We start from the raw sequence: 26,709 nt of genomic DNA on the forward strand, positions 1-26,709 counted from the left end.
CCCACTGCATTTCACATGCCCCAGGCACAGATTTGTGAGATCAAGCCCCCCACAATCTACAAAAAGCCCCCTAGCCAATCACAAGCCCGCCATTTCGGTCTTCGTATGGCAATGGTCCCGCTGTGTGATCTCTGCCGAGGCTGGAGGTCGGTCTGCCAAGGCGCTTTTATTTTCTCTAGTATTCACTGCTTTATCTACATTTCTCTAGTAACTGCTACTAGCCAATACTATATAATGGTGGATATCTTAGAATTTGATGTCGGGCACAGAGCGATGGATGCCCCTCATTCCGGGGTAATGACAGATACCACGCTATCTAACTCACCGCGAAAATACACAGGAGTTGTCGGTCCGTCAAAGGCATTCCGTAAACGTAACAAAAAGAAGCTGGTCTAATAGAATCCTGGAAAGTGTATTATAGTAGCCTACAAACATGACGAGACCAATCGGTGCTTATGCCGTAGTACTGTCCGGGTGTAAGATGTCTGTAGCAGGCAAATTTCCCACAGGCAACAATGAATCTACAAGCTGAAGCACCCCAGCGTAGGACCAAGGCATTAACCTTTCGCACACCGAGGATGGAGTTGGCTGAATCAAACGGAAAGTCGCTGGGAAGAGTTACTCTGAATTAGCCCATCTCTCTCCAGACTGCATCCCCCAAAGCTGACTGGAAGAACAAGGGTGAGATCACAGCTGAAGTCTAAACCCTAAAAGTCCCCGAATGATCCGCCCCAGGCTCCCTTGGAGGCAGAATACAGGTAGGCATCCAGCACTGCCAGCAATCACCACAGACGAATCGCGATGAATACACGCTAAACATCAAAATACAGTCCTAGAAATGCTCGTGTTCCCATCTATGCAACATTACCAATAGACGGGATTCTCTCCATACCGAATTCCCACTACAGGGGGCCACTAGCAACTCAAAAATGGCACTACTGTCTCTGACCAATCACACGCCGCTTATTTCCCCCAAAAATGGTACCCGCCCCCAGCTCTGCCGAGGCTCGCGGCTGGATGCATTTGGAGTTGGAGTAAGCCGGCCAGCATCAGGACCGAGACCCCAGCTTTAAAGCAACGTCGTCCTCAGGAATGCAATTGAGGCTGGCTTCCGTTTTAAGCTTCTCGCCCGAATACAATTTCTACTTCTTTTCCTTCTCCTTCTCTCCCTCGTGTCTCTGAAGCTCTTCCTCGTCGTCTTCTCCTCCTCCCTCTTCTTCCATCTACATCGTTTTCTTCAGCTTCTTCTTCTTCTTCTCCCTTAATTCGCCCACAATGGCTCCCCCGGCAAAGACCTTCACCCGCGAAGAGGTTCGCAACCACACCTCCGAAGACTCCCTGTGGTGCATCATCGACAGCACCGTCTACGACCTGACCGAGTTCGTCGACGCCCACCCCGGCGGCGAGAGCGTGCTCAAGCAGATTGCCGGCCAGGACGCCACCTCTGCCTTCTACAACCTCCACCGCCACGAGGTGCTCTCGCGCTACGCCGACCTCGCCATCGGCACCGTCCAGGGCGAGAAGCCCGAGGTCATCACACCCCAGCCCGGCGACCTCAGCCCCGTCCCCTACGCCGAGCCGCTGTGGTTGACCCCCCACTTCAAGAGCCCCTACTTCAAGGACTCGCACCGCAAGCTGCGCCATGCCGTCCGCGTCTTCACCGAGGAGGTCATCAAGCCCGAGGCCCTCGACTGCGAGGCCACCGGCCGGACCATCAGCCAGGAGGTCATTGACAAGATGAGCCAGGCCGGCATCCTGCACATGCGCCTCGGCCCCGGCAAGCACCTCCACGGCGTCAACATGCTCAACAACGTCGTCAAGGGCGAGGAGTTTGACTACTTCCACGACCTGGTCGCCTGCCAGGAGATGTGCCGCCCCATGATGCGAGGCTTCCAGGACGGAAACATGGCCGGCATGACCATTGGCCTGACCGCCGTGCTCAACTTTGCCAAGGACGAGAGCTGGAAGAAGAAGATTGCCGACGAGGTCTTTAGCGGCAAGAAGAAGCTCTGCCTGGCCATCACCGAGGCCTTTGCCGGCTCTGACGTTGCCGGTCTCCGCACCACCGCTGAGAAGACTCCCGATGGCAAGCACTATGTAAGTTGCTTCTTCTCCTTAACGAAAGCATAAGCGTTCCTAACTCGTGTGTTCCTCACAGATTGTCAACGGCACCAAGAAGTGGATCACCAACGGTGTCTTCTGCGACTACTTCGTCGTCGGTGTCCGCACCGGCAAGGCCCTCAGCGTGCTGCTGATTGAGCGCGGCCCCGGCGTTGAGACCAAGCCCATCAAGACGTCCTACTCCCCCGCCGCCGGCACCGCCTACATCACCTTTGACAACGTCAAGGTGCCCGTCGAGAACCTCCTCGGCGAGGAGAACAAGGGCATCCACGTCATCCTCAGCAACTTCAACCACGAGCGCTGGGTCATGGCCTGCGGCTCCCTTGCCGCGCAGCGCTTCATCATCGAGGAGTGCCTGAAGTGGTCCAACCAGCGCATCGTCTTTGGCAAGTGTCTCATTGACCAGCCCGTCATTCGTCAGAAGTAAGCAATCAAAACTCGTACATACCAAAAGCAAAGCCATCTAACAATTCTCTCTAGGCTTGCCAAGATGATCGCCCTCGTCGAGTCCAACCAGTCCTGGCTCGAGACCATCACCTACCAAATGTGCAACATGCCCTACAAGCAGCAGGCCCAGCACCTCGCCGGCCCCATCGGCCTGCTCAAGATGAGCATCACCCGCGGCGCCCACGAAATCGCCGACGAGGCCGTCCAGATCTGGGGCGGCCGCGGCCTGACCCAGTCCGGCATGGGCAAGTACATTGAGCACTTCAACCGCACCTACAAGTTCGACGCCATCCTGGGTGGTGCCGAGGAGATTCTCGGCGACTTGGGTGTCAGGCAGGCCATGCGCAACTTCCCCAAGGCTATGCTGTAAAAACGTGTGTTTTGAAGGAAAGGGGAATGTATTGATGCTTTTTGTATAAGATATTTCTTGTTTATGGAGGTTTCATGCTATGGGGCTAGCTATATTGTACGGCGTTATTTTGATTCATGTAATTCAGGAGACAGACACCAGCCATACAAGTCTTGCATATAGACATATAAGATAGGCACTTACAAACAAAGATTAAATGTACTCCAAACACTACGCTCACCTATCAAACAAAAGCATTGATCAATTCCAATTACCACGATTCAGCCAACAACCAGCACGATGCCCCAAACAAAACGCCCCCTAAACGCTACTAAAAAAACTTCATCCACATCCCCATATCCACAATCCAAAAGCTTACCCGTTTCTAAGCGGCTTACAAAGTAGCATAATATCGCGCAATCGAAATCTATCTCAACTAAATTAAATTCACGATAGGGGGAAGAAAGAGCGTTTGATATCGTATTCGTCTGCATTGCTATATCGATAGATGTACATAGGTAAACCCACCCCAGACCAGCCGAAAACCAACACCTCCCATCCGCCCCCCTTTCCAATCAAATCGCCGTTCTTCTGATTTAACAAAGAAAGAAGAAAATACAATGCAAAGCAAACAATTGAACGCTGCCCCGCCACTTCTCTCCAGATGCAGAATAACCTCTTCAGATAACAAAAGGGGGAAAGCAAATTACAGAAAAAAATTGGAAAACTTGACGAATAAATAGTAAGAGAGAGATATCCGGGGCCTGGACCCTAGAATCTCAATATGAGAGTGGTGCTGCTACAAAATTCCGGTTGGGAAATCAGACTTTGTTCTATACCTACAATTTGGCCAAAGGGGTGGAATAAAAAGGGGGTAGGGTCCGAAAGAAGGGTATATCTGACCCCGTGATACTTTGCTCATTGTTTCGTTAAATCCCATTTCCATAAACATATGAAAAACAGAGAAGAGGAGAAAATGAAATCATCCGTAGATGAAACTATCCTCTTCTGGAAATAATCCGCCTGGTGCATAACCCGCATTTGTCCGATGGGCCTCAATCAAGGCTGCTCCTGCAGTGCCCGTTTTATCTCTAGAGCTTGATTCTTCTTCTTGTTCAACTCCCTCATAACATATTCGTACGTAAGCATTGTTACCGTCGCAGCGGGAACGGCTCGCATCATGTTTGTACCCATGCCAGCATAAAACGCTCTCCATCCTTCCTCATGGAGGATAGTCCGGAATGTATTGACGACGCCTCTATACTTGGGTCCGGTCACGGGTGGCTTGGCTCCGGGTGCTGCCATATCCACCAGGAAGGTCTCGCCCGCAACTGGTCGTCTCTGGGTTTGTAGCCTGGTTCGAATAACCTCGTGAGGATATGTTGCACTACTGGCAAGGATTTTCGATAGGATGGAAGCAGAAAGGATACCTGCCCAATGCGCCTTTTCCCCCTCCTGTACTTCGCCCATGCCTTGCCCGGTGAACGTCGTCTTCAAGAATTCATACGTAGGGAACTGAACAGCAACATGTGTCAAACCGAGAAGGGCCGGGGTGAGGCCGGAATAAAAGGAAGAAAGGCCTTCCGAGCTGTACATCTTCCTCGCTGCATCAATGGTCGATCTGTAGTGCCACTCGTGGAGAATCGGCCTTGCCGTCGGGGTATTGCCGGGGCGAGCAAACGCATGATGATGGCCTCTAGCTGTGTTCGGATTGCTCTGCGACATGAGACGGGTCTTGATGACCCAGATAGGGTTCGTGACAATGGTGCTGCTGGCGCCAGCAATTATGGAAGACCAAAAGCTTACGATATGAGGGTTTTCTGTTCATCAATGGAGAGTCAGTCGGGTAAGGTTCAATGGCAGGAACAAAGTATGACAGTCTACCCACGCACCATTATACTGATGTAGGAATGTCTTGCTCTTGTTATAGACGGTAAACCACACTGCCCAGGTAGGGAGATATCCGAGCACAATCGGCCCCAGGCCTCGGTACAGCCCCCGAATTCCCTCCTCACGCAGGATGACCTTGGCTGTCCCTACCAGCCCATTGTACAACTTGGGGTGGCCGACATGCCGGCCCTTATCCACCAAGGTGAAGCCGCCTTGAGCCTGCAGCTTCGTCTTGATAACATCGAGAGGACAAGTCACGACGCCGGAGGTGAAGCCGCCAATGGCGCCCGACAAGGCATTGAACTGGGAATCGGAGGCGGAGAGTGTCCATCGGTGCAGCGGGGAGAGACCCCCTGCTATGGCTGACATTGGAGAATCGGCAAGACGATAGGGTGATGACGCATGATCTGCAGAGGAGGGTTGAGCTTGTTCGGGGGACTGGTCGTGAGACATAGCACCCTCGGCGAAAGGAAGAAGGAAGAAGAATTCTAAAGTAGCAGGCTGTCGGAGCGGTGATTGTAGGTTCGCTGGCTGTTTAAGGAGGCTAGAAGTTGGCGCCGATGGCTATGAGGTCTCGTGTTGAGGATTGTTGGTGGTGATGATACAAAAATCGGCTGTTTGTTCCGGCGTTGCTGCGTCTTCCGAGAGATTGTCCCAAGCGCTGCGGATGACGTCGAGCACGCCGCTCTGCGGCTCTACCAGTGAATATGAAGAAAGAAGAAATATTAATCGTTCTCTCTCTAACCCTTCTCCTAATATGTGTGATATTCTCGAATCTGGGATCCGTTCGGTCCAGGAAAGTCCGGGTACTGCGGGGAATGCTCCCACGCGCAGTATCCGTCCTTGCCTAGCGAACGCCGCCGGCCATTGACTTGTGCAGCGTTTAGAGAGAGTCGCCCAGAGCGGCCGAGGCTGTGGGATGAATCGCACTGGTCAGGATGTGTAGAGGACGTGCGGACAGCCGCTCGGGAGGGACGAGGTCGAAGGTGGGAGGAGAGACGAGAGTGGGAAAAGAAGAAGAAGAGAGGGCGAGAATTGGTGGAGTGGGAAGAAGATAGCCGGGCAGGCAATCGGCGCTGTCCACTGACTACAGAGCGCCGAAGCGGTTGAGATTTTGGGGCCTGCAGTGGGGACTGGCCCCTCCAAGCGCAGTAAGGACGGTTACCGTACAGGGCGCATGCGCTGGGGCTGGGCGTGTGCCGACTTATTCCATCGCCGGGAGTGATTTGATGGCAATGGCTTTGGTTACCTGTAAAGTACTGTGATTATGCACGAGTGCGCCACTGATTGTAATGAGGTACTGATGTGTTAATGCGTTTGAATCTTTTCAAGACCAAGAACGGATCATATCAATGTTTTGATTGACGAAATACAGGGGACAAAAAATAAAAGTCGCTACGTCAGAGACAAATGACGCAAGGCGAGCCAGGGACAAGACGCCGAATAAATGCGAGGTACATGTACGAGTACATAGCAGGCTAGTATCGATCCCGATACCGAGCAGCGCGTTGTCCATTTATACCATCCATTCATACACCAATATCGTGACAGTGCAGATAACAGTAGATCTAACCTCGCTCCCGGCCCATCATCACTTTCCGACCTTCACATGCTGCTCGGCCATGCAGTTGCAGCTGCACCGTCATCACATGCTGGCCTATGGCAAGACAACGGCATTGTCCTGCATCTTCCGTGCAGCAACCAGAGACTTCTAACCGGGTGACATAAGCCAATAGAATCCAATCCAACCATACCTAACCTAAACCATAACTCGACGAAAAGCTCCCGGGACAAAATCAGGAAAATCAGCGAGCCGGGTCATCTGATCTGGATCGCTAGATGTCCGTACATGGCGGGGAAACCAGTCGAGGAATTCTTGATTTCATCCTCCAAGGTGTGGTCGCATTGCTTAATGGAGAGCATCTTCTCGGTCGGCCGGGATTGATCGGGTTTCGTTGAATAGCATTAGCGAGACCCGAATTTGTGTGTGTAAGAAGAAGACGGAGGGATTGACAACACATTAATACTTTAGTAGATATACTCTTAAACATACTGATGGCAATGACTGGAGTTGCTTACTGCCATTATTCTCAATTTTAATAGGTATTTTGGCTGTATATTGTAATGATCCAGCTGACGGGCATGCAGGAAGCGGCATGGACTTCGTCTTTGCTAGAGTCAATGTACATGTATGCATCAACCACAGCGCCAGCCTGCCTTCATACCCACCTAGAACTTGGTGATCATGATTCTCTGAATAGATTCAATGAGGTCCAGCGGTGTTACGCATTTTACAACCACCTTGAAGTTTGGCAATCACCTAAGGTTGGCATTTAGTTTCTGTATCCGAATTTGTCCAATATATGCCAAAAAACCGGGCAAGGCAGATGCGAGGCCCATCACTCTTGCCCATTACTGATCATGGCACATGCTGGAAGGAAAGTGATAGTGATATACATGGATAGAAAAAGGTCTGAGAAGAAGGCCATCTGCTATTTCTAAACCATTCAATTTGTTTTCCTTTCTTCACCACCAGGATTCTTCAACTTATCACTATCTGTACAAGTAAATAGAGCCTCGTCTCAAAGCAAAATGGACACACCGGTTCATTTAGAATGCCGACTCAGTTGCGCCAACTTCCAAACTTGCAACAAAGTCGGAGCATTTCCGTGTACCCGCGGCTGTGCCTTGGTGGCTGTCAGTGACTCCAACCCTGACTCCTCGCGTGTACTGCTAACAGCATGTAAAGTATTGCAGTGTCATGTGCGAAGACGCTCACTGGCCAGAGCACAAGAAGGACTGCGAAGCCCTGTTGGTCAAAGACGGATGGCGTCCTGGGTATGAGACTGAGGGCCGCAAGAATTCATTCGTGGATTGGACCACGGTCGAAACTGCTCCTCCGCCTCTTCCTCTGATGGAGGACAAAAGGCTTCTCTGGGGCGGCACACTAGCGGCTGACGTTCTCAACGTGGAAAACAATGAGGCCCTGGATGAAGACGATAGATACATGTCTTTACTTTTTACTGGCAAGGCAACCGTAGAGTAACAGTTGAGGTGGGTGGTTGTTGATGGTACGATGGCTAATTACTCAATGCGCACATAGATTCCGGTGACTTGCGCCATCTTTTTCAGACAATAGCTAAACTACCGCCCCGGTCCGATTGGTCCGTGGATGCCTCGATCAACATTGAGAGGATTGCTTTCTTTTCACGAAACGTGATAGTGGTTTTGTGCGCTCTTGAGGCCACACAGTCGGCGCAAGGCCACGACCAAGCATATATGTCTAGGACCATTGATACCATTATACATGTCTGGTATTCAGCTTTTTTGACTCGAGACATTGTGCAATATCTGGAAGAAAAGATTCAGCCCTTGTTGGAGCAAGTTCGTCACCACTTGGACGGCAAAGCTCTCGATACCGAAATCGTCCACACGTGGGAATTTTCTGGAGGCAGCTATCTCAGTCTATCCCTCCCAGTAGTACGCTGGAACTATGTCATTAACTCCTTAAAAATCCCCCCTGCACTCAGCTATCAAGTCGCAAAGGCCCGAATGCAACATGTCACTCTGGATCCACGCAGACACGATGCCCGAGAATATCACTATTCCAAGATGACAGACTCTCCGCATTTGCGCATGGTATATCAGAGGTTCCTCGAAGACGGGATGCTTTTGCCTTTTGGGCATTCACGTCTTGATTTTGTCTACCCAAATGGGTTAATCTCCCTCCCCCCTCCTTTCCGCCTCTTCTTATACTAACACTCAAAAGCGCCCTGTTTCCAGAGGATATCAAGTACAGTTATGCTGAGAGTGGTAGTCCTCTTGCTGCATGGGGCGTCTTGGACGTGAACAAGACGCCGTGGGCTGCCGAGAACGATTTGTACGGGAAGCTTTACTGCTTTCTTAGGGGTGTGATTGGGAATATCCTTCATTGGCTAGGGCCAAACGAAATCGGGCTGTCATTTCACAATGTTCCCATTCGAACGCTTCCTAGTCGCCTGGCTAAGAGAAAGTATGATCGAATAGAGGTTAGCTAATCGCTCTTCAAAGGTAATTGCGTTGAGCTACTACTAAATTCCAAGTACTTCCTGGCTACACAGGTGTCGAATGTGTGCGGCAGAGAAGAATTGAGCATTCGAGACACGTTTCAACTCTTCTCTGGGCACCTGAAGGACCCAGCAGATAATCCTCATGCCACTCTAATGACGTGGTTCGTCAACGCAGCAAAGGAGCCGAAAGATACCCGAGGCAATGCACAAAGTCTGTTTACCACCTTTCAACTCCAGTTATTATACAATAATTTTGATACAAAAGCCAACACCACCCACCAGCTTTTCACTCTGGTGAACGTGCCTAGACTTATTGACCAATACTTTATCGAGTTGAGTTACCCTCCGCATCACATAGAGCGGCTCTATCTGACATCGTAGCAGGTATATGAATACACGTGAATTTGAGCAGATTGCTCGCGAGTCTGGGATGGAGATGAAGTCGGAGAATACCGTTGTGGACAAGTGGCCCGCGAGGCCCAAAAATAATACAATGAGTGAGCATTGCCTATACTTGAGCTCCCCGCATCCACTTATAGAGCGTTGCGTTGAATGGCGGAAGAGAAGATCTTGAAAACCACGAGGGCTTGGGGGTAGTTGGATGAATTAGTCGGATCGGGTGTTGCAGGGGATGGCAGTGCAGTGAGGGGATTCCATTGATGCTCCCAATACTGCTATATTATGAGAGTACAAGATGGGTAGTATAAATGCCAATATCTCTACTACATGTTATCATTGTCCATTTGCCACAAAGAGTTTTCCGATTGCATCAAGAGAGTCAGTGTATCCATGGCTACATAATGTACTTGTGTCTACAGCAGACTTACATGCAGCCAATGATCTCGCGGCTATAACACATCAATCCGGGAAACGGAACGAAACGGAAAACCATCCCGCCTATTCTACCGTTCCATCTCCGTTCGTTACGGTTTCTCTCCCAAAAACACACCCAAAAACCCCCACCACCACAAAACGGCCGTTTTCTTCCCCACGTGACATCCCGAGCTCTCCCAACTTTTGCAAGGGCCCGCCGAATCATCCCATTTCGCGCATAATCTTGAGCATTCGAACGAAACATCGAAACACACCAGCCAAACCGTCTCCTCCCTCGCCTTCGCAGCAGCAGCAGCCGACAATGGTTTCCCTCGCTCCTTTCGTCTTGAAGAGGCCTTGGTTGGTCAAGGCGCTGACGCCCGCGGCCAATTGGTATGCTGGCGCTTCTGGATACCGCCAGCTCGGTCTGAGGTACGAATAGCCGAATTTGCTCGTTTTGTTTTGTTGGAGGGTACCCAATGAGCTTGAGAATAATAAGGACAAAGAAAAAGAATGGGGAAAATATTATGATATGGAAAGCTAGTGGAGGAATTGTCTTCTCTAGCATGAGACATTGCGCAAAATGGAGAGCCAGTCACCCGAATGCTAACGCAATTGCCCACTTCAGATACGACGACCTCCTCGAGGAAGAGAACGAAGCCGTGCAAATCGCCCTCAAGCGCCTCTCCGCAAAGGAGTCCTACGAGCGCGTCTACCGCATCCGCCGCTCTGTCCAGTGCAGCTACACCCACAAGCTGCTCCCCAAGGACCAGTGGACCAAGCCCGAGGAGGTACGAATGTCCCAAAAGCACTCTCTCCCCGCCTTTCACAACCCTCGAACGAAAATTGAACTCCTTTCCTTGGACTGACATTATAATGCTCTTTTTTCTAGGATGTCCCTTACCTGCGCAACATCCTTGCCCAGGTCGAGGCCGAGCTCGCTGAGAAGGACGCCCTGGATTCCATGACCGTCATCAAGAAGCACTAAAAGAAACGAAGAAAATTACGGAACGAAATGGCACGTTACTGGTTCGGATGGAGCAGGATCAAGCAGCGGCGGCGAAAGTGATGGGTTGTTTAGAGATCTACACAGGTCTCTTTGTATTAAAATAAAAATGTATAGACATGGTCTAAACCTTGACTCCCTTTGCTCATTATAAAACAAGCCCCCTCCCCTCCCCCTTCTCCCACAGTGATATATATAGTATATGCATGTCATTACTCAAACTGGCTATGTGATATTGTACAGGAGTGGCAACGCAATTCTGGAAGCAGCAAAGAAAACGCTTCCCCCAAAAAACGCTTTTACCCTGGCCCAAAAGCTCTCACGTTAAAGAGTCCAGTCTCTCCCCCCAGTCCACCTTTTCGTCTTCTTTCAGTCTCGACAAAAGTCATGGAAGAAATCCTGCCGAGACGCCGCAACGCCAAATCTGAGCCGCTAAACACCCGCCAACCCCTTGCCACCTTTTCCATCCATTTTGTTTTCCCTTCCTGCTCGAGCTGGTCTTTTTTCCTTGTCCCCTTTTGTCGCCCATGGTCTTTGCCAAGATAGATGGCTCCGACCTGGGATGCAATAGTAAGTGGTTTCCATATATCGATACATCGTGTAGTTCTGTACAAATCATGTACATAGGTACAAATCTTCCAGCAAAAGCCTCCCAGTGCACACCAGCCACCGGCCATGAAATCCATTATATGTCGTAGTGGTATAAACGGATGCCCAGCCAGTCGCTGGTTTATATACGCTGATAAAACAAGAGATATGCGACCTTGTTATCTTTGATGCTGTCCTTGACTTGCTTCTCCTTGACAGCTCCATTAGCTCCACCGTTGACAACACTGCTCCATCGCTTGCCACCGTTAGTTGGCGCAGTGACTTGCTTCCAACCGTCCTCGTCGCCAGTGTCGTCATCGTTCATGGCTCCGAACCGGTTGCTGCTAACGTTCGAGGTGGCATCCTTGCGTGCCTCCTTGGTGTCTTCCTCGGTCCCAGTTTCGGCAACGTCTTCGGGCCGGATGCGCCGAATGACGGTGTCATCCAGCCGAATCCACTCGCGACCATCTTGTCGCCTCACGTCGACTGTGTAGTGGCCGCCACTAGCATTCTTTCCGTGGTGATACACCACGCTAATGAGCTTGTATCTAGGCATTGAAGCATCATCAAGGTTCTGGCGTTTCTGTCTCGACAAAGCCTCACGGGGGATTTCAAGCTCCAAAGGATATCCAATCTTCTTCCAGATCTTGACAGTTCCATGGCCTTCAGCATCAAACTGGAATCGTTTGAGGTGTAGGATCAAGACAGGTGGTAGGGTTTCAATAAAGACTTGTTTCGTGGCCGTGACATCCTTTCCACGAGGGGAGTTGAAGTCTCCTTGAAGACGCTCTGGACGAGTCAGTCCACGTAGGGCATCAACAACATTTCTGACATCAGGAGATCCAATGTCTAGCTGGAGAGGTTGGTAGCGCTCGGTCGTGATGGAGTCCTTCAGCCCTGGCACGCGAAACTCGGATCTCAAAAGACCACCAAAGATCTTGGTGATGGGGGTTGACGTATTATGGCCTGACAAACGAGAGACGGCGGCGCGTTGCTTGCGGCCGACTTCAAGCCAATCGTCAGAAGCCGCAACAGATCCCCCAGTAGAAGCGTCGGATGAAGGTACTTCCTCGTGTCCAACTGGCAAATCCTTCATGACGTGGGTACACTCATCGTCAAGTGACTGAAGCAGGAAACCCAAGAACTCCTCTGCATCCTGCTGATGACCACGCTACAAGAACGATTATTAGCGACACAAAGTTAAGTAAGCTGCAGGAAAGTTCATTACTTACTCGCATGCTAGCAAATCGGGAGAGCTGCCGGATAGCGTCGTAGACAAACTCAGGGGTAAAGGGCTCGCCGTAACGTTCGAGATCTTCGTTCTTCAGAATTCGATTGAGCTGATCAACGGACGCAGATGATTTGAGCACACTGTATTCCCTCATGAACATGATCAAGGCATCAATCAGAGGAGTCTCGCTCTTGAAGCTGTGGGCGGCCTTTTTGCCGACTTGGTCAAGCAAGTCATAAAACGGCACACAGAACATGAGCACTTGCAGCACCTAAGGAGCGCATTAGCAGCAGATTCCCTATGGTTTATATCAGGCCTAGAAGAAACTTACAGAGTTCATGTAACACATATTACCAGTGTTGATGAGTCCGCGCGGCTCAAGGAAATCGATCTTGTCATTGTTCTCGACTTGGTATGACTGAATTGCCTGAGCAAGAGAGCTGGCGTTTGATTTGGAAAAGGCTGACCCAGGAAAGTTATTTGTGGCGTCTGTTGAATCTCCATTGGCGACATCTCCACCAGCTGAACCATTCAATCCCGTCTGAGCTCGAGCCGATGGCTTGGCAAAGAGATTTGCCCAGCTGGTAGGTGCAGCCTTAACCACGGGGCTTGGAGGGTGGCTCGTGCCATTGGGTTGGACCTCAGGGGAGGCATCAGTCGCAGCCCCTTGATCTTCAGACTTGGCAGCATCTCCGTTGATCTTTTCCTGCTCCGCCGTCACAGAAGCTTCAGAAGCGGATGGCTTAGGGCCATGATTTGGTAGCACAGGGACCACAGGAACAGCGGGTGCAGCTGGGCGAGTGCCAGATGCATCAGCTATGGCGGAAGCTTTAGTCGCCCCTTCTTCCCCTACGGATTTGGAGGTTTCAGCATGATCAGAAGTCGAAGTAGATCCTCCCTCTTGCTTTTGGGCTGGCTCGCTTTGAGTAGATGCCGCAGGCTCCTGGTTGATTTGTTGTTCCACGGAGACATCAAACTGCCCCGTAGGCAGCGACACTGCCTTGTCCTCTGCACCCAAAAGCTTTCTCTGCCGTTTTGATCGCGGAGTCCTCACGGGAAATTCGACGTCGGGGCGTGACAGCCAGGGAAGCTATTTCACCAAAATTAGTAAGACATCCAAGTCTTGGCCAGTATTGCTTCAATAAAACTCACCGGTGGGCGAAAAGGCTCGCGTGACTCGACAACAGGGGCAACGACAGGGGAAGGGGCAACAGGAGCAGGAGCAGGAGTCGTCTCTTGGACAGGCACCGGCACAGGGGCTGGCTGAACGACCGGAGGCGTCTGAGGAGTCGTGGGCGTGGGCGGAGGAAGCAGCTGTGACGAGTGTGTCGAAGACGGAGTATGGGGCAAGCCAGGGGCGGGAGCAAGCGGAGGCTGGTACGGCGTCATCGGATTAGGAGACGCTCGAGGGTAGCTCGGCGGGATGCTGACTCCAACCATGGGGGCGTATTGCTGCATGGGCGGCGGGGACCTGGTGTTGTAGTTCTGATAGGGCATGTATCCGGGAGCTGGAACTCCTCCAGTCTGATACTGGTGCGGCGGCATGCCATAATACTGCTGGGGAGCATACGGCGCATAGTTGGAGTACATGTGGTTCATGTGCTGCGGATGTTGGTTCTGCAGCTGATGTTGGTGATAGGGATTCATGTACTGCTGCTGTCTCCTTCGAGGGCCCCCCATGTTTCCATTCAAATCCATGCCGCCGTTGATGCCTCCAGGTGCGGCTTGTATGCCCTGCCCAGCCGGCAGATGGCGGTTACTCATCCTGCCGGCTTGGGAGATTGTACTGTTGCGGGTATCGCCCAGTGCTGCGACTCCCGCATCTACCTGCACTGCCGGAGGTTGGAGGGAGAGCAGTGGCAATCTCGCAGTTGTAGCCAACAGCTAGGAAAGGTGCACGTATGTGTTGTCGTGATGGCGAGCGTCGTTGGAGCTGCGCGACGCGGCTAAGAGTTGTTGCGCAACGAGGTAACGTGACTCGACGATAGTGACGATTGTCCTATCAACGTTGGAGAGGGAAGAATTAAAGAGATAGGAGAAGAAGCGGTGTCTTCATGAGAAGTCCAAGGCAAGGCCACAGCGGGCGCTCTGAATAGGGTGAGGCGGCAGCAGGCTGGTTGGGGGCAAGGAGTAGAAGTAAAAATGGGCTGTAGAAGCCGGCGGCGATATTTAGAAGCACCGTTGAGATGCGGCTGGCTTCTAGAGTCACTGTGGAGGCAGAATTGGTTGTGTGGCCATGGGTTGGTTTAGCGTGCTCAGATCGTCTTAGCATCCGTGCACTCCGCTGACTGGATCGTCCCGAGGATTGTCCGGCAGCCTGGGATGCGATGTACGGAGCATTACGGGGTTCGGCGATTTAGAGATGAGATACGATAACTTAATATACAACTATAAAGGTAATTGATTGTGTGTTGCGCATGGAAGATAGCCGTTGATATGTACTTCAAAATAAGAGTTATCCATATATTTGTGTCTAGTTCTATTGCAAGTCAACACTTAGTACTCCGTATATAAAAGCATAGCGCCAATCCAGTGTACACCAAATCTCAGATCAAACCGCCCTCAGCCAAGATAACTAGACGCCAATGCTTGCTTGTTTGCCCGCTCGCTCGATTCCTTTCCTCATGCTTCTTGCCTCATGACGTGTTGCCGCGTCTATTCGTCTCTAAATAGCCACATGCCACCGGGGCGCATGGCTTCTCTATACCTCTCTGCAATTGTACGCTTCTCTCGCCTCAACGCCTCTTCTTTGTCCGCTGCCAATTCTTGTGTATCTGGGAAATCGGCATTCCAAAATCCGGGTGGAGACTGCATGCGAGAGAAGCGATGTCTATGTCTGCCGTATTTGTTGGCCAGCTCTTCGGTCTTGGCCTCAATCCACAACTCAGCTCTTTCATCTTTTGTCATGGATGCCAGTCGGTAGGCAAATTCACCCAAGTAGCCCTCCAGCAGTTTTTGCTCTTCCTGTCGCTGTTCTGCCGTCAGTGGTGGATTTGGCTGCTGTGATTCAGCCAATGCTCTAAAATGCTTCCCACAGCAATGCATGTCTGTACAGCCTCGTAGGGCTGCTCTGTCATCTTTATCTCTGACAACTTCCGAATAAGCAAAATCGTGCCCCTCGTTTGATGAGGGGTTAACCTTGAAATCATCAAGCCGAAGTTCAGACAGGGGCTTATGACGGAGACCAGAGGCGGATCCCCTGCTTTTGAGCGGGGATTTACTTCGACCAGGCGCCTTTTTGACCGATTTCTTAGAAGGTGTCGTTACATCTGCGCCCAAATCTTGATGCTTCTTAGTATGTCGCATCATCTTGTCGAAGGGCAGCTCTCGAGGCTGAGGGAAAAGAAGGTCAAGAGGCGTATCTTCAGGAGAAATGCGGCCTGTTTGGCGAGCCTGGGGTGTTCGCGAGATCGTGGCCGCATTCTCGGGAGTTGAATTATTCAGCAGCGTATCCAGCAGGCCTTTGGCAACTGAAGTCGGCGTAGGCAGGGCTTTCAAGCTCTTCTCAACTCTTTGTTTCCCATAGGGAGTGCCACCTTCTGCTAAAACTGATATTCCATGGGCCAATGTATCCTTCAGGGGAGCTTCCTCCGCATCAGCGGCCCACGGAATTCTTTTATTGCCGCTTATTGGCGTGAGCACAGATGAACCACGCGTATCCTTAGCCAATTGCTTCACTCCACCCAGTCGTACATAGCCGGGTCTTTGAACTGTATTAGAAACTGGAGATGTCGGTTCGTTTGCATCTTCGACAGCCGAAACTTCTAGGTCTTTGCGCTTTCGGGGAGTAGTTATCCTCTGCGCGATATCGTCAAGATCGATACTTTCCTGGATGTTGAACTGGTAGTGTTCCGAGGCAGCGATAGGACTAGAATCCTCTGGTTCGGCCTTGATCCTTGGGGTCGTCGTAGCTGTATATCCCGCATCTTCAACTCTTCTCCTCTTCACCTTTCTCTCAGACACTACTACTGGAAGGTCGGAAGATGGTTCTGGCTTAATGAAAACCGGATCTTGGTCTTGGCCGTTCTTGGGTAAAGGAGGCAGATCCTCAGACTCTGCCTCGTCGGGATCGCCTTGAGTAGATTGCAGCTGTGCATCATCTACATTGGCGTTGTGGTCGCTATCAAGCGTTGCCAGGACAGTTGGCGGTGGCATATCAGAAGTCGGGTTATCAGAAGTGAGACCTGTTCTATGTATTGCATGGGGTTCGTCGGCTTCTTCCAGTTCTAGAATCCGTATACCGTGCTTCTCCTCAGCAGCCCTGGCTTGTCTTTCCAGCTTCTTTGCGCGCGCCATCCACCAGTCACGCTCATCCTTCCTCTTTCGAAGAGCCTCTTTTGCCACCTTGAAATTGTTTGAGAGTGCATGGAATCTCATTTTGGACTTGAAAAGCTCGGCATTTTCGGGAGTAATGTTTGGAAGAGGTGCTTTTGTTGTTGAAGAGGTTGAAGCCGGCTGGGCGATCGCGATACTCGAAGTGGGGGCGTGTCTGCCTGCTGATGTTGCATTCTCGATTGAAGTATTTAATTCTGTCGAGGGAGGACTCGAAGAGGTAGTTGCCAGTTGAGCTCGCAGATTCCTGTTTTCGTTCTCAAGTGCTTCGATATTGGCCAGCTTGCTCTTTAATGTTTCATTGATCGCGGCGTAGTTCGCGGCCCTCCGGCCGAGCTCTTTTTCACGTTAATACGACGTAGCTACCGGTATAAGTAGCGCTGCGACGTACCATCTTGGATCTCACGATCTATTGTTTCCCATGCATGATTGAGAGCTTCTTGCACAGCTGGCCGGCCTTTCTCCGACCAGTTGTCCATCTCGAGGGTCGCAATTGAGTCGTGCTGTGGTTGGCCGTGAAGCCAGCTGCTATTGTTGACGCTAATAAACAAGACCGTGAAGCTCCCGCGGCTCAAACCGCGCCACAACAACTGGGGAAAACGCCAGGCCACGTGACCTTCATTAAGGCTGCCTGGAAGAATGCCTGGACACGTGCCCCACGAGATGAATGGAGATGATGCTTTACACTGATATATTGGAGTCTCCGTCGTAAAGTATGCTACTTTTTGTGACTCAAGTGGAATGTATATGCTTCAATCCAGTGGGAAGTCCAAAAATGGCTCTTCGGTTCAATTGAGAGCCGCCAATGAGAAAGCAAGTATTTTTGTGTTGCAGCAGCATCTTGTATAAATACGTAGGGCTACACTTTAGAATACTAGAAACCAAGTTGCTCGCATCTCCCAAATCCTGTTCCAGTCCATTAGTATCCTGTTCAATGTCACTTCTAGTAAAGATACAGAAATTCAGAACATCCATATTTGACACAAATGTCAGGCCTGTCCGTCGTCTGCCACTGAAGCTTAATTGGTGCTTCTCCAGCTTCGGCTTTCGCATTCCACACACAGCGAAAGCCGGCTCAACATTTTTCCGCCGACTGGCAAGGGCCTCCCACGCTCGCCTGTGCTTAGCGGGCCACCGCCAGCAGCGCACTAGACCGGCCTAGGCTGAGGGCCCAATAGCTGGTTATCGTCAAAAACTTTTCCCTTTTTCGTCTACACGTTTTTTTTCCAATTATCGATTTGTGGAATCAACACTCTCGTCCCACAGCCTCTCGACGCTTCATTCCTGACCGTTATACTACCCAGTAAGTACCGTCTCTTTCACGGCATCGCCTCGACCCGGGGAATGCCCTCAATTCTACGATTCGCATCGTTGGCCCTGGTGGGCAATGCGATATAGCGCTGTGAAATGGGTCGCCTGTTGCCCCTCAGCCTCAGGCCGGCAGATCGCCTTGCATTTTTGGGCTCACCTCGCAAAGCTCACATACAGTCGCTAACATTGATCAACTCGCCCTCGCAGCCCGTTTCTCTTCTCCAATCGCCATATCAACCATGGACTACACTCCCCGAGGAGCGTGTTACTCTTGTGAGTCTCTTTTTCTCCCGTGTTTCATGAATTGCCACTTGTACTACCTCACCTGAAATTCCCCCGCGTTTTTGCTCCGTCAGGTACCTTGAATTTTTTTGAGGTTCCTGTCAGCCCCTCCAACCTTCCCTGCACTGCTTTCACCACATTCATGTGACCACAACATGATTGATCTTCTGGAAAGAAGCATTTCTCGAATACATCGAGCTTCTAGCTTCTGCTCTCATTTTCAAATTTGCTTTCTGTTTGTTCAGTCACTTACGAGTTTAAACAGGCGGTTCTACCGGCCACCAGGTACAGTGAAATTTCATGCCCAGGCCTTCAACAAGGCTCTCAATTCACACAATTTTTAGGCCCGTGACTGCCCCAGCAAAGGCCCTGCTAAATGGTATGTTTTTTGATCTCTGTCATATGAGAAGTCGACTGATTTACTAACTTTTTTGTCAGCTACAACTGCGGTGGTGCGTAATGTCTAAACTTCACTGGCGTTGCTTATACTAACAGTTCTTAGGCGAGGGTCACATCAGTAAGCCCCGACAACTTTGACTAACCATTCCTCCCGTTCACCCACTAATTTTGCCCAGGCCGTGACTGCACTGAGCCCATGAAGGACAACAAGTCCTGCTACAAGTGCGGCCAGCAGGGACACATCTCCCGCGACTGCCCCCAGGCCGGAGGTGCTGGTGGCGGCCAGTCTACTGAGTGCTACAAGGTACGCAATTGAATAATCTGGCATTTATATTGGATTTGGCCTAATCATTTGTTCCTTAGTGCGGCGAGAAGGGCCACATTGCCCGCAGCTGCCCCAAGTCTGGCGGTGGCTTCGGCGGCAACTCTTACGGCGGCAACAGTGGCTATGGCGGCGGTGCCGGCAAGACCTGCTACTCATGCGGTGGCTACGGCCACATGTCTCGTATGCATCACTTTTCCTGATCACCATTGGAACCCCCTACTGACCACGATGCAGGCGAGTGCGTCAACGGCATGAAGTGCTACAACTGTGGCGAGTCTGGCCACTACTCCCGCGATTGTCCTAAGGAGTCCGCTGGAGGCGAGAAGATCTGCTACAAGTGCCAGCAGAGCGGTCACGTTCAGGCTCAGTGCCCTAACTAAAATGGCGGAAGCTGTTTTCTCCATGACGGCTTGTTAATGGAGAGGAAGTTGGCGTGGCAGCTATGATACCCACGATGATGGTCCATCCGGGCCCTCTCTTTCCTTTTGTCTTTATTCCGCGCATTTTCTAGGGTGCGGCCAAAAAGTTGATTCGGCATGGTCCATGCGACGATATAACAGCTATTTTGCAACTCACGTTGCTAAGTGCTTGGAGGCTACGCAGGTTTTCGGCTCGAATGCTGAAACACGGTGAAATTGAAAACGTCTTGGGGATGATGCCTTCGATGCGGCTGATGATCTGACAATGGGGAGGGAAGATACACAAATTTGCCAACCAATATTGTGGTTTTGTCACGGAGGATATTTGGAAGACAAAGATATCTCTTCCCTTGATATGACTTTACGTCCAGACTCTACTTCTGAAGAGGAAAGGCCAAAAAGCATGCGATGTACGTTGTTGATAGTAAGACGATGAATGCACCAGCATTAAAGTTGCTGAAGTCTACATACACTTGGGGCTCTCGTTTCATGTGCCAGGGATGTGGTGATGCCGCCGACTTACAGTATGGTGTGACCCGACTCCTCACAGCCTGCGTGTACCCGGCAAATATACAGTGCCTAGGTAGGATCAGTGCTGCGATAATAACGGCACAAGCCGCGCCGTGGCCAAGTGATACATGTCGGGTGCCAATTATAGACCCTGCGCGCGGAGCTGCAGATTTGATGCAAGTCATGCTAGATAGATCAGTACGGCACAGCTGTTTCCCCAGCAACAGCATTCGGTGCTTACTCGAGTCGCCAACAGTGCCTGTAGTTTATTCGGTTAACCAGCAGCAGCAACTAGAGATTCGTGCCTGGCCAATGGCTCTGCCCTCGCATCCACGGGCGAATCAAGGCCCAAGACCCGGAGCGCTACGGAGACTTCCTGTCAGACACTGTCACTATCTCGGAAACCCCAGTCCAACGGCAACATTCCGTAAAATGGAGCTCCGCGTTAAGCAAATGGTCCAAGCTTCGACAAGCTCCCACGGCGCGGTCCAGGCCCTTGATTGGCCGCAGCTTGCCAGGGCCAATTGCACAGCTAACGGGCAGGTGGCTTGTACGGAGTAGGAATCGCATGCGACGGCAGAATTTCTGTGGTTTGCCCAGGGCTGTCAGTCACAACGACCGCCAGGCCAGGCCCAGACCTTCTCTCTTGTTTTTTTTTTCCTCTTAGCTTACTGCAGCGCCTCCTTCTCACAACCGCGTTGCGCAGCTTTGTTGACCTGTACAACGTGTCATTTTCCCTTCTGATCCTTCAGGAGAGCTGCGGGAGCACCAAAAAATCGGGAAACTCGCTGCCACAAAGCACCGCCAGACCAATATCATGCCTGTTGAGCTGCGCAAGCGCAAAGCCCCCGTGGCGCCGCCCGCGCCCGCGCCGAGCAAGAAGAAGGTGGCCACCAAGGCCAAGAAGCCCGCTGGAAAGGCCAAGGATGAGGTGAAGAAGCCCAGTGCAAAGGCAGACAAGCCTGTTAAGGACGACGAGGCCACCGAGTCTGCGCCGGAAGCCCCTGAGGAGAAAGAGACGGTGAAGGACACCAAGGAGAGCACCAAGGACGACACTAAGGAAGAGTCCAAGGACGACAAGAAGGACGACAAGAAGAAGCCGGCTGCTGCTGCTGCGGGTAAGATCGCGGTTGGCGATGTCATTGACCTCGAAGGATTTGGCGGCGAGATCCAGACCAATGATGGCGAGACGACTTCTCTGAAGAAGCTCCTCGACGACAGCAAGAGCGGCGTCGTCCTCTTTACCTACCCCAAGGCTTCGACACCCGGATGTAAGTATTATATGTCTTTTTTTTTCTTCTACAGAGCTCTTGTGCGCAGATTGCTTCTCAATATGCAACCAATGCCCTCCCCTTGGGCTCGTACGCGTTTATCCGCGCTCTTGTCTTGATATCAAGGTTTTTTTTACGCGACACGTATACTGACTAGACAATTCTCAGGCACCAACCAAGTGTGCCTCTTCCGCGACTCCTATGAGCCTCTGACTGCTGATGGCCTCGCCATCTACGGTCTGAGCACTGATTCCACCAAGGCAAACACCTCATTCAAGGAGAAGCAGAAGCTGCCCTACCCCCTTCTTTGCGATCCCCAAGCCACTCTCATTGACGCCATTGGCCTCAAGAAGCAGCCTAAGGGAACTCAGCGTGGAGTCTTTGTTGTCAACAAGGAGGGCAAGGTGCTCGTTGCCGAGGCTGGCGGCCCTGCTGCCACCGTGGACAGAGTCAAGGCTCTGGTCAAGGAGTTGAAGGGAGAGAACTAAGTCGTGGCAGGCTTTCTTTGTACCGATGCTGTGTGTATCTTGAAAATTAATCGTCTTGCTTTTTTTACAAGTTGGCGTGGGAGTTGATGGCTGTCAGGGATAGCAAGCGTGCTTCTTTGTGTACTGGTACTGGGAATCTGTATAGGGCCCACTGTTATCGTATGTATTGCTCGTTAGTCTCCTGAGGGATAGTATCGAATTGATCCGGTTATTCGCTCTTTTTTGTTCTGGTTACTGAGAAAATGTTCCATATGTGGCTACTGTGCCCCCAGCGGTGCAGGGAGATGATGCTGAGTTTGTCCTTGGGAAAGTGATTGTGTCATTCTATGGGACATTTCAACAATTGGTACTTATGATAGATACTCCATATTCAGAGAGAATCAAAGAATAGATACCAATCAATTAATCTATCGAAAACGGCACCGCAGGGGAGAACAAGGAAATGACGTTGTCCGTACTCAACCAACTCCTCTAGTTCTAAAGAACCGCTGTAGAATTGTATCCCAAAACAGGACCCCTAGTACTGCTCGGATAGCACCGTACAATTACAAACATCAATGGACTCAATAAATACACAGTTTTCCCCAAATAATAGTAATTTCAAGGTTTCATCATCTCATTCTTATCCGATGAGGCTCAATTGGCTTCGTTGAGAAAACCCCCGATATTCTCTTGTCGGCTGCAGGGTAACCAGAAGGAAGCCATCGGCAAAGCCTCGGTTAGCCGAATCGCTAACACTGCTCTGCTTCGTTGAGATCAACCAACGCCGAGTCAATTCCCAGACGACACTCGACATATCGCACTGAGACTCTCCCATCGCTCACGCAAGATGGCTTCTCAGGCGGCAGCAAAGGCTGCTGGAGGCGTTGTTTCCATTGCAAAGGTTCGAAATACCTGCTCGGCCCCGTCCCCCTTCAGCGCCAATTGGCGTCAATTTACGCTCAACTCTGGTTTGCGGCTTCGTTCAACAGGCTGATGCTGACGTGAAATCCGCAGAAACAAACCCTCCAGTCCACCGGCTTGTGGGAGACCGTCCGCAAGGCCTTCGCCCTCGATCCTAATCGCTCCAACGGTGTTCCCCTGAACCCTTACTTCCGAAACCCGACGCCCGGAGGCCTGGACCCCCTCAGCTTCGACGACCCCGTCACTCTTCCCGCTGGCGACATTGCCGACAACGCCTACTGGAAGCGTGATGTCCGTCGCGCGTACCCGCAGCTCAGCGTCGTTTCCCAGGGCGACGTCGTGTCGTTGTTGACGGTTGGAAGCGCCGCGCAGCCCAAGGTCGAGCTGATTGGCGAGGCCGGCGAGAAGGCTCTCGTTGCGGCGCAGAAGGAGGGCGAGACGGGCCTGGCCAAGTTCCTGGAGAAGGCGCCCAAGGATGTGGCAAAGGACGTGTTCGTCAATGGATTGCCGCCGCTGCCGAGCGGACAGGCTCTGGCGGCTGGAGGATGGGATGTGCACAAGTACGAGCTCAACGAGGATCAGACATATGGTGAAGGGTAAGTTTCTTGTTTCTAACATGGCCGTGGTTGAAGAATGGGACTGAGATTTGCTAATATTTGGGTGATATAGCTATCCTACCAGGACGTTCAAATAAGACGGGCAATAGGGTCGACTTGTGTAAATACAGATAAGATGAAGAAAGATTAGAATTTCCCATTTTTGTTTCCTATAAACTCCCACAGTTCCTTTAATATTCCTAAGCCTGATGCCATAACTCCACGAATGCTGAAAATTCTATGCCTTGGGGCTGTTTTATGTGTATGATGTATACGGTGACGCTCTTATCCTTTTGCAGAGTATCAACACGGGTATAAATCTCCGTCTCAATGATATCACAATCTCCATCTCAGTTCAACATTCTCTCAATGATCTTGACCTTGCCCTGCGCCCTCTTGACCCGATCATCGAAATCCTGCACAGCCTCATCGCTGTTGTCCGTAGATAAGGTCTCTGGCTCGACCAAAGCATAAGCGAGCTTGACATTCTTTTCCAGCCGTGGATTGCTCGGCAGCGGCGGCAGCGTGCATGTTTCTGAGCTCTTTTCTGAGGAGTTGGCTTGCTGGTTTGTGTTCTTTTCCGAAGAGTTGGCCTGCTGGGCCGTGTTCTTGGGGAGTCTGTTTGCCCAGACGAGAGTCTTGCCGGCGAGGCGGCCGCTCTCGAGGAACTTTTCGAAGCCCTTTTCCATGCCGAATGAGCGGCCTTCTATTCTTCCTGCGCGGGCACCATCTTCGACACCTTGGTTGTAGCCTTGGGTGTAGAAGCGGTCTTCCAGAGTGAAGACATCATCGAGAGGATCAGAAGACATCTTTGGTGATTATTGTTTTTACTTGGGATTAATTCACAATAATATTGTATGAAAGGTTCAAGTTGTTTTGCTTCTCTAAAGAGTATCTTTTCCGAGTCTCAGCATTAGCAATTCAATATGCGCCCCCAAAGGCTCTTGACCACCCGCCCAAAACAGACACAGGCTAGCGGCGGCAGAATTTTTGTGACACACCCCGCCATTAGCCATAGTGCGATAGCGGGGCAATGCGATGACTCGAATTGTCAATCTTGTAATAGTTTTTTGCACATGCGCCTTTCATTGATTGATTGATTACCGTACCCTGGTCGAGTTAGTCGCTTACAATCGCGTGACGCTTGTTTTTGGAGTCTTTCACAGAAAAGATAAATATCGATAGAGACGGCCTTGTTTGTCTGGAGTTTGGAGTTTGAGCAGTCAACAGCAAGCAATCAAGTCGAATCGGAATCGCATCAATGGCGGTTGAAAATCCCATCTTGCCCGTCAAGGGCAAGAAGAACGTCCTGGTTACCAGCGCTCTTCCCTATGTCAACAACGTTCCTCATCTTGGAAACGTTGTCGGCAGTGTTCTCAGTGCCGACGTCTACTCTCGCTTCAGCAAGCTTCGCGACCGGCCGACGCTGTACATCTGCGGCACAGACGAGTACGGCACTGCCACTGAGACAAAGGCCCTCGAGACGGGCCAGACCCCCAAGGAGCTCTGCGACGAGTTCCACGTCAAGCACAAGGAGATTTATGATTGGTTCGAGATTGGCTTCGACCACTTTGGCCGAACCTCGACCCAGAAGCAGACGGAGATTGTGCAGGACATCTTCCTCAAGCTGCACGAGAACGACTTCCTTGAGGAGCGGACGACAAAACAGCCTTACTGTGAGAAGCACGATTCCTTTTTGGCGGATCGATTCGTCGAGGGAACGTGCCCCAAGTGCAACTACGACGATGCCCGAGGTGACCAGTGCGACAAGTGCGGCAGCCTGCTGGATCCGTTTGAGCTCATCAACCCACGATGCAAGGTCGACGGCGCTACTCCCGTCCCTCGCGACACGACGCATGTCTTTATTCGCCTGGAGAAGCTGCAGCCCGAGATTGACAAGTGGTTCCAGGATGCCCACAAGAAGTATGGATGGCCTCAGAACGGCGTTTCCATCACCCAGTCGTGGTTGACAAAGGGCCTGGAACCCCGCAGTATCACGAGAGATCTGAAGTGGGGTGTGCCGGTTCCCCTGCCTGGCTACGAGAAGAAGGTCATTTACGTGTGGTTTGATGCCTGCATCGGCTATCCTTCCATCACGGCCAACTATACCGACAAGTGGGAGCAGTGGTGGAAGAATCCCGATGATGTTACCCTCTATCAGTTCATGGGCAAGGATAATGTGCCCTTCCACACAGGTTCGTATAACATTTTTCCAAATGTCCTTTTTAAGTGAAATGCAGACTGACGAGTATGATGCCAGTCATCTTCCCTGGATCCGAGATTGGTACCGGATACAAATGGACCCTGCTCAACCACCTCTCCACCACTGAGTACTTGAACTACGAGAACGGCAAGTTTTCCAAGTCAAGAGGCATTGGTGTTTTCGGCAACCAGGCCAGAGAAGTTGGCCTTTCGCCCTCCGTCTGGCGATACTACCTGCTCTCGAACCGACCTGAAACTAGCGATACCCAGTTCGAGTGGCAGGCATTCCAGCTGGCCAACAACAGCGAGCTGCTTGCCAACTTTGGCAACTTTGTCAACCGAATCGTCAAGTTTGTCAATGCCAAGCTGGACGGCGTTGTCCCCGAGTTTAACCCTTCTTACAAGGACGACACCTTTGACTTCCCCGCCTGGACCGAGACGGTCAACGGGCTGTTGAAGGAGTATGTCGATCTCTTGGAGAAGGTGCACATCCGTGCTGGTGTTAAGGCCTTCATGGAGATTAGCAGGGAAGGCAACAACCTTCTTCAGGGCCGATTGGATAATGCCAACTTGGCCGAGAACCCCGAGCGAACCCACACTACCATTGGTCTCGCTCTCAACCTCTGCCACCTCTTGGCCTCTGTGGCTTCGCCGTATATGCCCTCTACGAGCGATTCCATCTGCCAGCAGCTCAACACCAAGCTGGCGTTCATCCCCGACACCTGGGAGCCCACCGCCATCAAGGCCGGCCACAAGATTGGCAAGGCCGCCTATCTCTTCACCAGGATAGACGACAAGAAGATTGAGGAGTGGAAGGAGAAGTTTGGTGGCTCTGCCGAGACTCGCGCCGCCGAGGAGGCTGCCAAGAAGAAGAAGCAAGAGGACAAGGAGAAGAAGAAGGCCAAGAAGGCCGCCAAGGCTGCCGAAGCTGCTAAGGCCGCTGATGCTGCCAAGGTGGATGCCAAGGCTCAGGACGAGGCCTCTGCCGCTGGAGGCATGACGGCGACGTCTGCTGAAGTCAGCAAGGACTTGCCGATCCGCGAGAAGAAAGTTGTAGACCAGAATTAGAGAAAGAGAATAAGGAAAAAAAGAAAAAGAGAAGATAATAGATGTACAATTCAGCAAAGGTGCACATGTGCAGGGAAATTGACTTTTTTGATGCTTTTTACATTAGGTA

At 51.4% G+C, this 26,709-nt stretch overlaps 10 protein-coding genes across 10 annotated transcripts; 6 read left to right on the top strand and 4 right to left on the bottom strand.

The window, feature by feature from the left end:
• Positions 1-1,275: 1,275 nt before the first annotated feature.
• On the top strand, positions 1,276-2,938 carry T069G_04140 (cytochrome b5-like heme/Steroid binding domain-containing protein; the record flags this gene model as incomplete). Its single annotated transcript, XM_056171350.1, has 3 exons — positions 1,276-2,097; positions 2,159-2,544; positions 2,602-2,938. The coding sequence occupies 3 exons, from the start codon at positions 1,276-1,278 to the stop codon at positions 2,936-2,938; spliced, it is 1,545 nt and encodes a 514-aa protein (XP_056032242.1).
• Positions 2,939-3,976: 1,038 nt separating this feature from the next.
• Positions 3,977-5,260, bottom strand: T069G_04141 (mitochondrial carrier protein domain-containing protein; the record flags this gene model as incomplete). Its single annotated transcript, XM_056171351.1, has 3 exons — positions 3,977-4,538; positions 4,599-4,737; positions 4,810-5,260. 3 exons carry the CDS (start codon positions 5,258-5,260, stop codon positions 3,977-3,979), a joined length of 1,152 nt encoding a protein of 383 aa, XP_056032243.1.
• Positions 5,261-7,399: 2,139 nt separating this feature from the next.
• T069G_04142 (ubiquinol-cytochrome C reductase complex 14kD subunit domain-containing protein) lies at positions 7,400-10,657 on the top strand (the record flags this gene model as incomplete). The annotated part of the gene is made up of 9 exons (XM_056171352.1): positions 7,400-7,504; positions 7,548-7,833; positions 7,911-8,523; positions 8,577-8,835; positions 8,908-9,188; positions 9,238-9,353; positions 9,948-10,101; positions 10,298-10,460; positions 10,562-10,657. The coding sequence occupies 9 exons, from the start codon at positions 7,400-7,402 to the stop codon at positions 10,655-10,657; spliced, it is 2,073 nt and encodes a 690-aa protein (XP_056032244.1).
• A 748-nt stretch (positions 10,658-11,405) lies between these two features.
• Positions 11,406-14,258, bottom strand: T069G_04143 (ubiquitin carboxyl-terminal hydrolase domain-containing protein; the record flags this gene model as incomplete). The annotated part of the gene is made up of 6 exons (XM_056171353.1): positions 11,406-12,434; positions 12,496-12,765; positions 12,826-13,470; positions 13,549-13,584; positions 13,647-13,868; positions 13,932-14,258. The coding sequence occupies 6 exons, from the start codon at positions 14,256-14,258 to the stop codon at positions 11,406-11,408; spliced, it is 2,529 nt and encodes an 842-aa protein (XP_056032245.1).
• Positions 14,259-15,149: 891 nt separating this feature from the next.
• Positions 15,150-17,305, bottom strand: T069G_04144 (uncharacterized protein; the record flags this gene model as incomplete). The annotated part of the gene is made up of 2 exons (XM_056171354.1): positions 15,150-17,164; positions 17,218-17,305. 2 exons carry the CDS (start codon positions 17,303-17,305, stop codon positions 15,150-15,152), a joined length of 2,103 nt encoding a protein of 700 aa, XP_056032246.1.
• A 1,071-nt stretch (positions 17,306-18,376) lies between these two features.
• Positions 18,377-19,523, top strand: T069G_04145 (zinc knuckle domain-containing protein; the record flags this gene model as incomplete). Its single annotated transcript, XM_056171355.1, has 8 exons — positions 18,377-18,410; positions 18,685-18,704; positions 18,764-18,798; positions 18,858-18,871; positions 18,922-18,936; positions 18,995-19,122; positions 19,182-19,323; positions 19,378-19,523. 8 exons carry the CDS (start codon positions 18,377-18,379, stop codon positions 19,521-19,523), a joined length of 534 nt encoding a protein of 177 aa, XP_056032247.1.
• A 1,366-nt stretch (positions 19,524-20,889) lies between these two features.
• On the top strand, positions 20,890-21,831 carry T069G_04146 (ahpC/TSA family domain-containing protein; the record flags this gene model as incomplete). Its single annotated transcript, XM_056171356.1, has 2 exons — positions 20,890-21,343; positions 21,512-21,831. The coding sequence occupies 2 exons, from the start codon at positions 20,890-20,892 to the stop codon at positions 21,829-21,831; spliced, it is 774 nt and encodes a 257-aa protein (XP_056032248.1).
• Positions 21,832-22,660: 829 nt separating this feature from the next.
• Positions 22,661-23,428, top strand: T069G_04147 (uncharacterized protein; the record flags this gene model as incomplete). Its single annotated transcript, XM_056171357.1, has 3 exons — positions 22,661-22,714; positions 22,828-23,330; positions 23,404-23,428. The coding sequence occupies 3 exons, from the start codon at positions 22,661-22,663 to the stop codon at positions 23,426-23,428; spliced, it is 582 nt and encodes a 193-aa protein (XP_056032249.1).
• A 252-nt stretch (positions 23,429-23,680) lies between these two features.
• T069G_04148 (uncharacterized protein) lies at positions 23,681-24,139 on the bottom strand (the record flags this gene model as incomplete). The annotated part of the gene is made up of 1 exon (XM_056171358.1): positions 23,681-24,139. One exon carries the CDS (start codon positions 24,137-24,139, stop codon positions 23,681-23,683), a length of 459 nt encoding a protein of 152 aa, XP_056032250.1.
• A 452-nt stretch (positions 24,140-24,591) lies between these two features.
• Positions 24,592-26,600, top strand: T069G_04149 (tRNA synthetases class I (M) domain-containing protein; the record flags this gene model as incomplete). The annotated part of the gene is made up of 2 exons (XM_056171359.1): positions 24,592-25,525; positions 25,591-26,600. The coding sequence occupies 2 exons, from the start codon at positions 24,592-24,594 to the stop codon at positions 26,598-26,600; spliced, it is 1,944 nt and encodes a 647-aa protein (XP_056032251.1).
• Positions 26,601-26,709: the final 109 nt, after the last annotated feature.

The sequence above is a fragment of the Trichoderma breve genome, chromosome 2 (genome assembly GCF_028502605.1).
Source record: "Trichoderma breve strain T069 chromosome 2, whole genome shotgun sequence".
Lineage (NCBI taxonomy): Eukaryota > Fungi > Ascomycota > Sordariomycetes > Hypocreales > Hypocreaceae > Trichoderma > Trichoderma breve.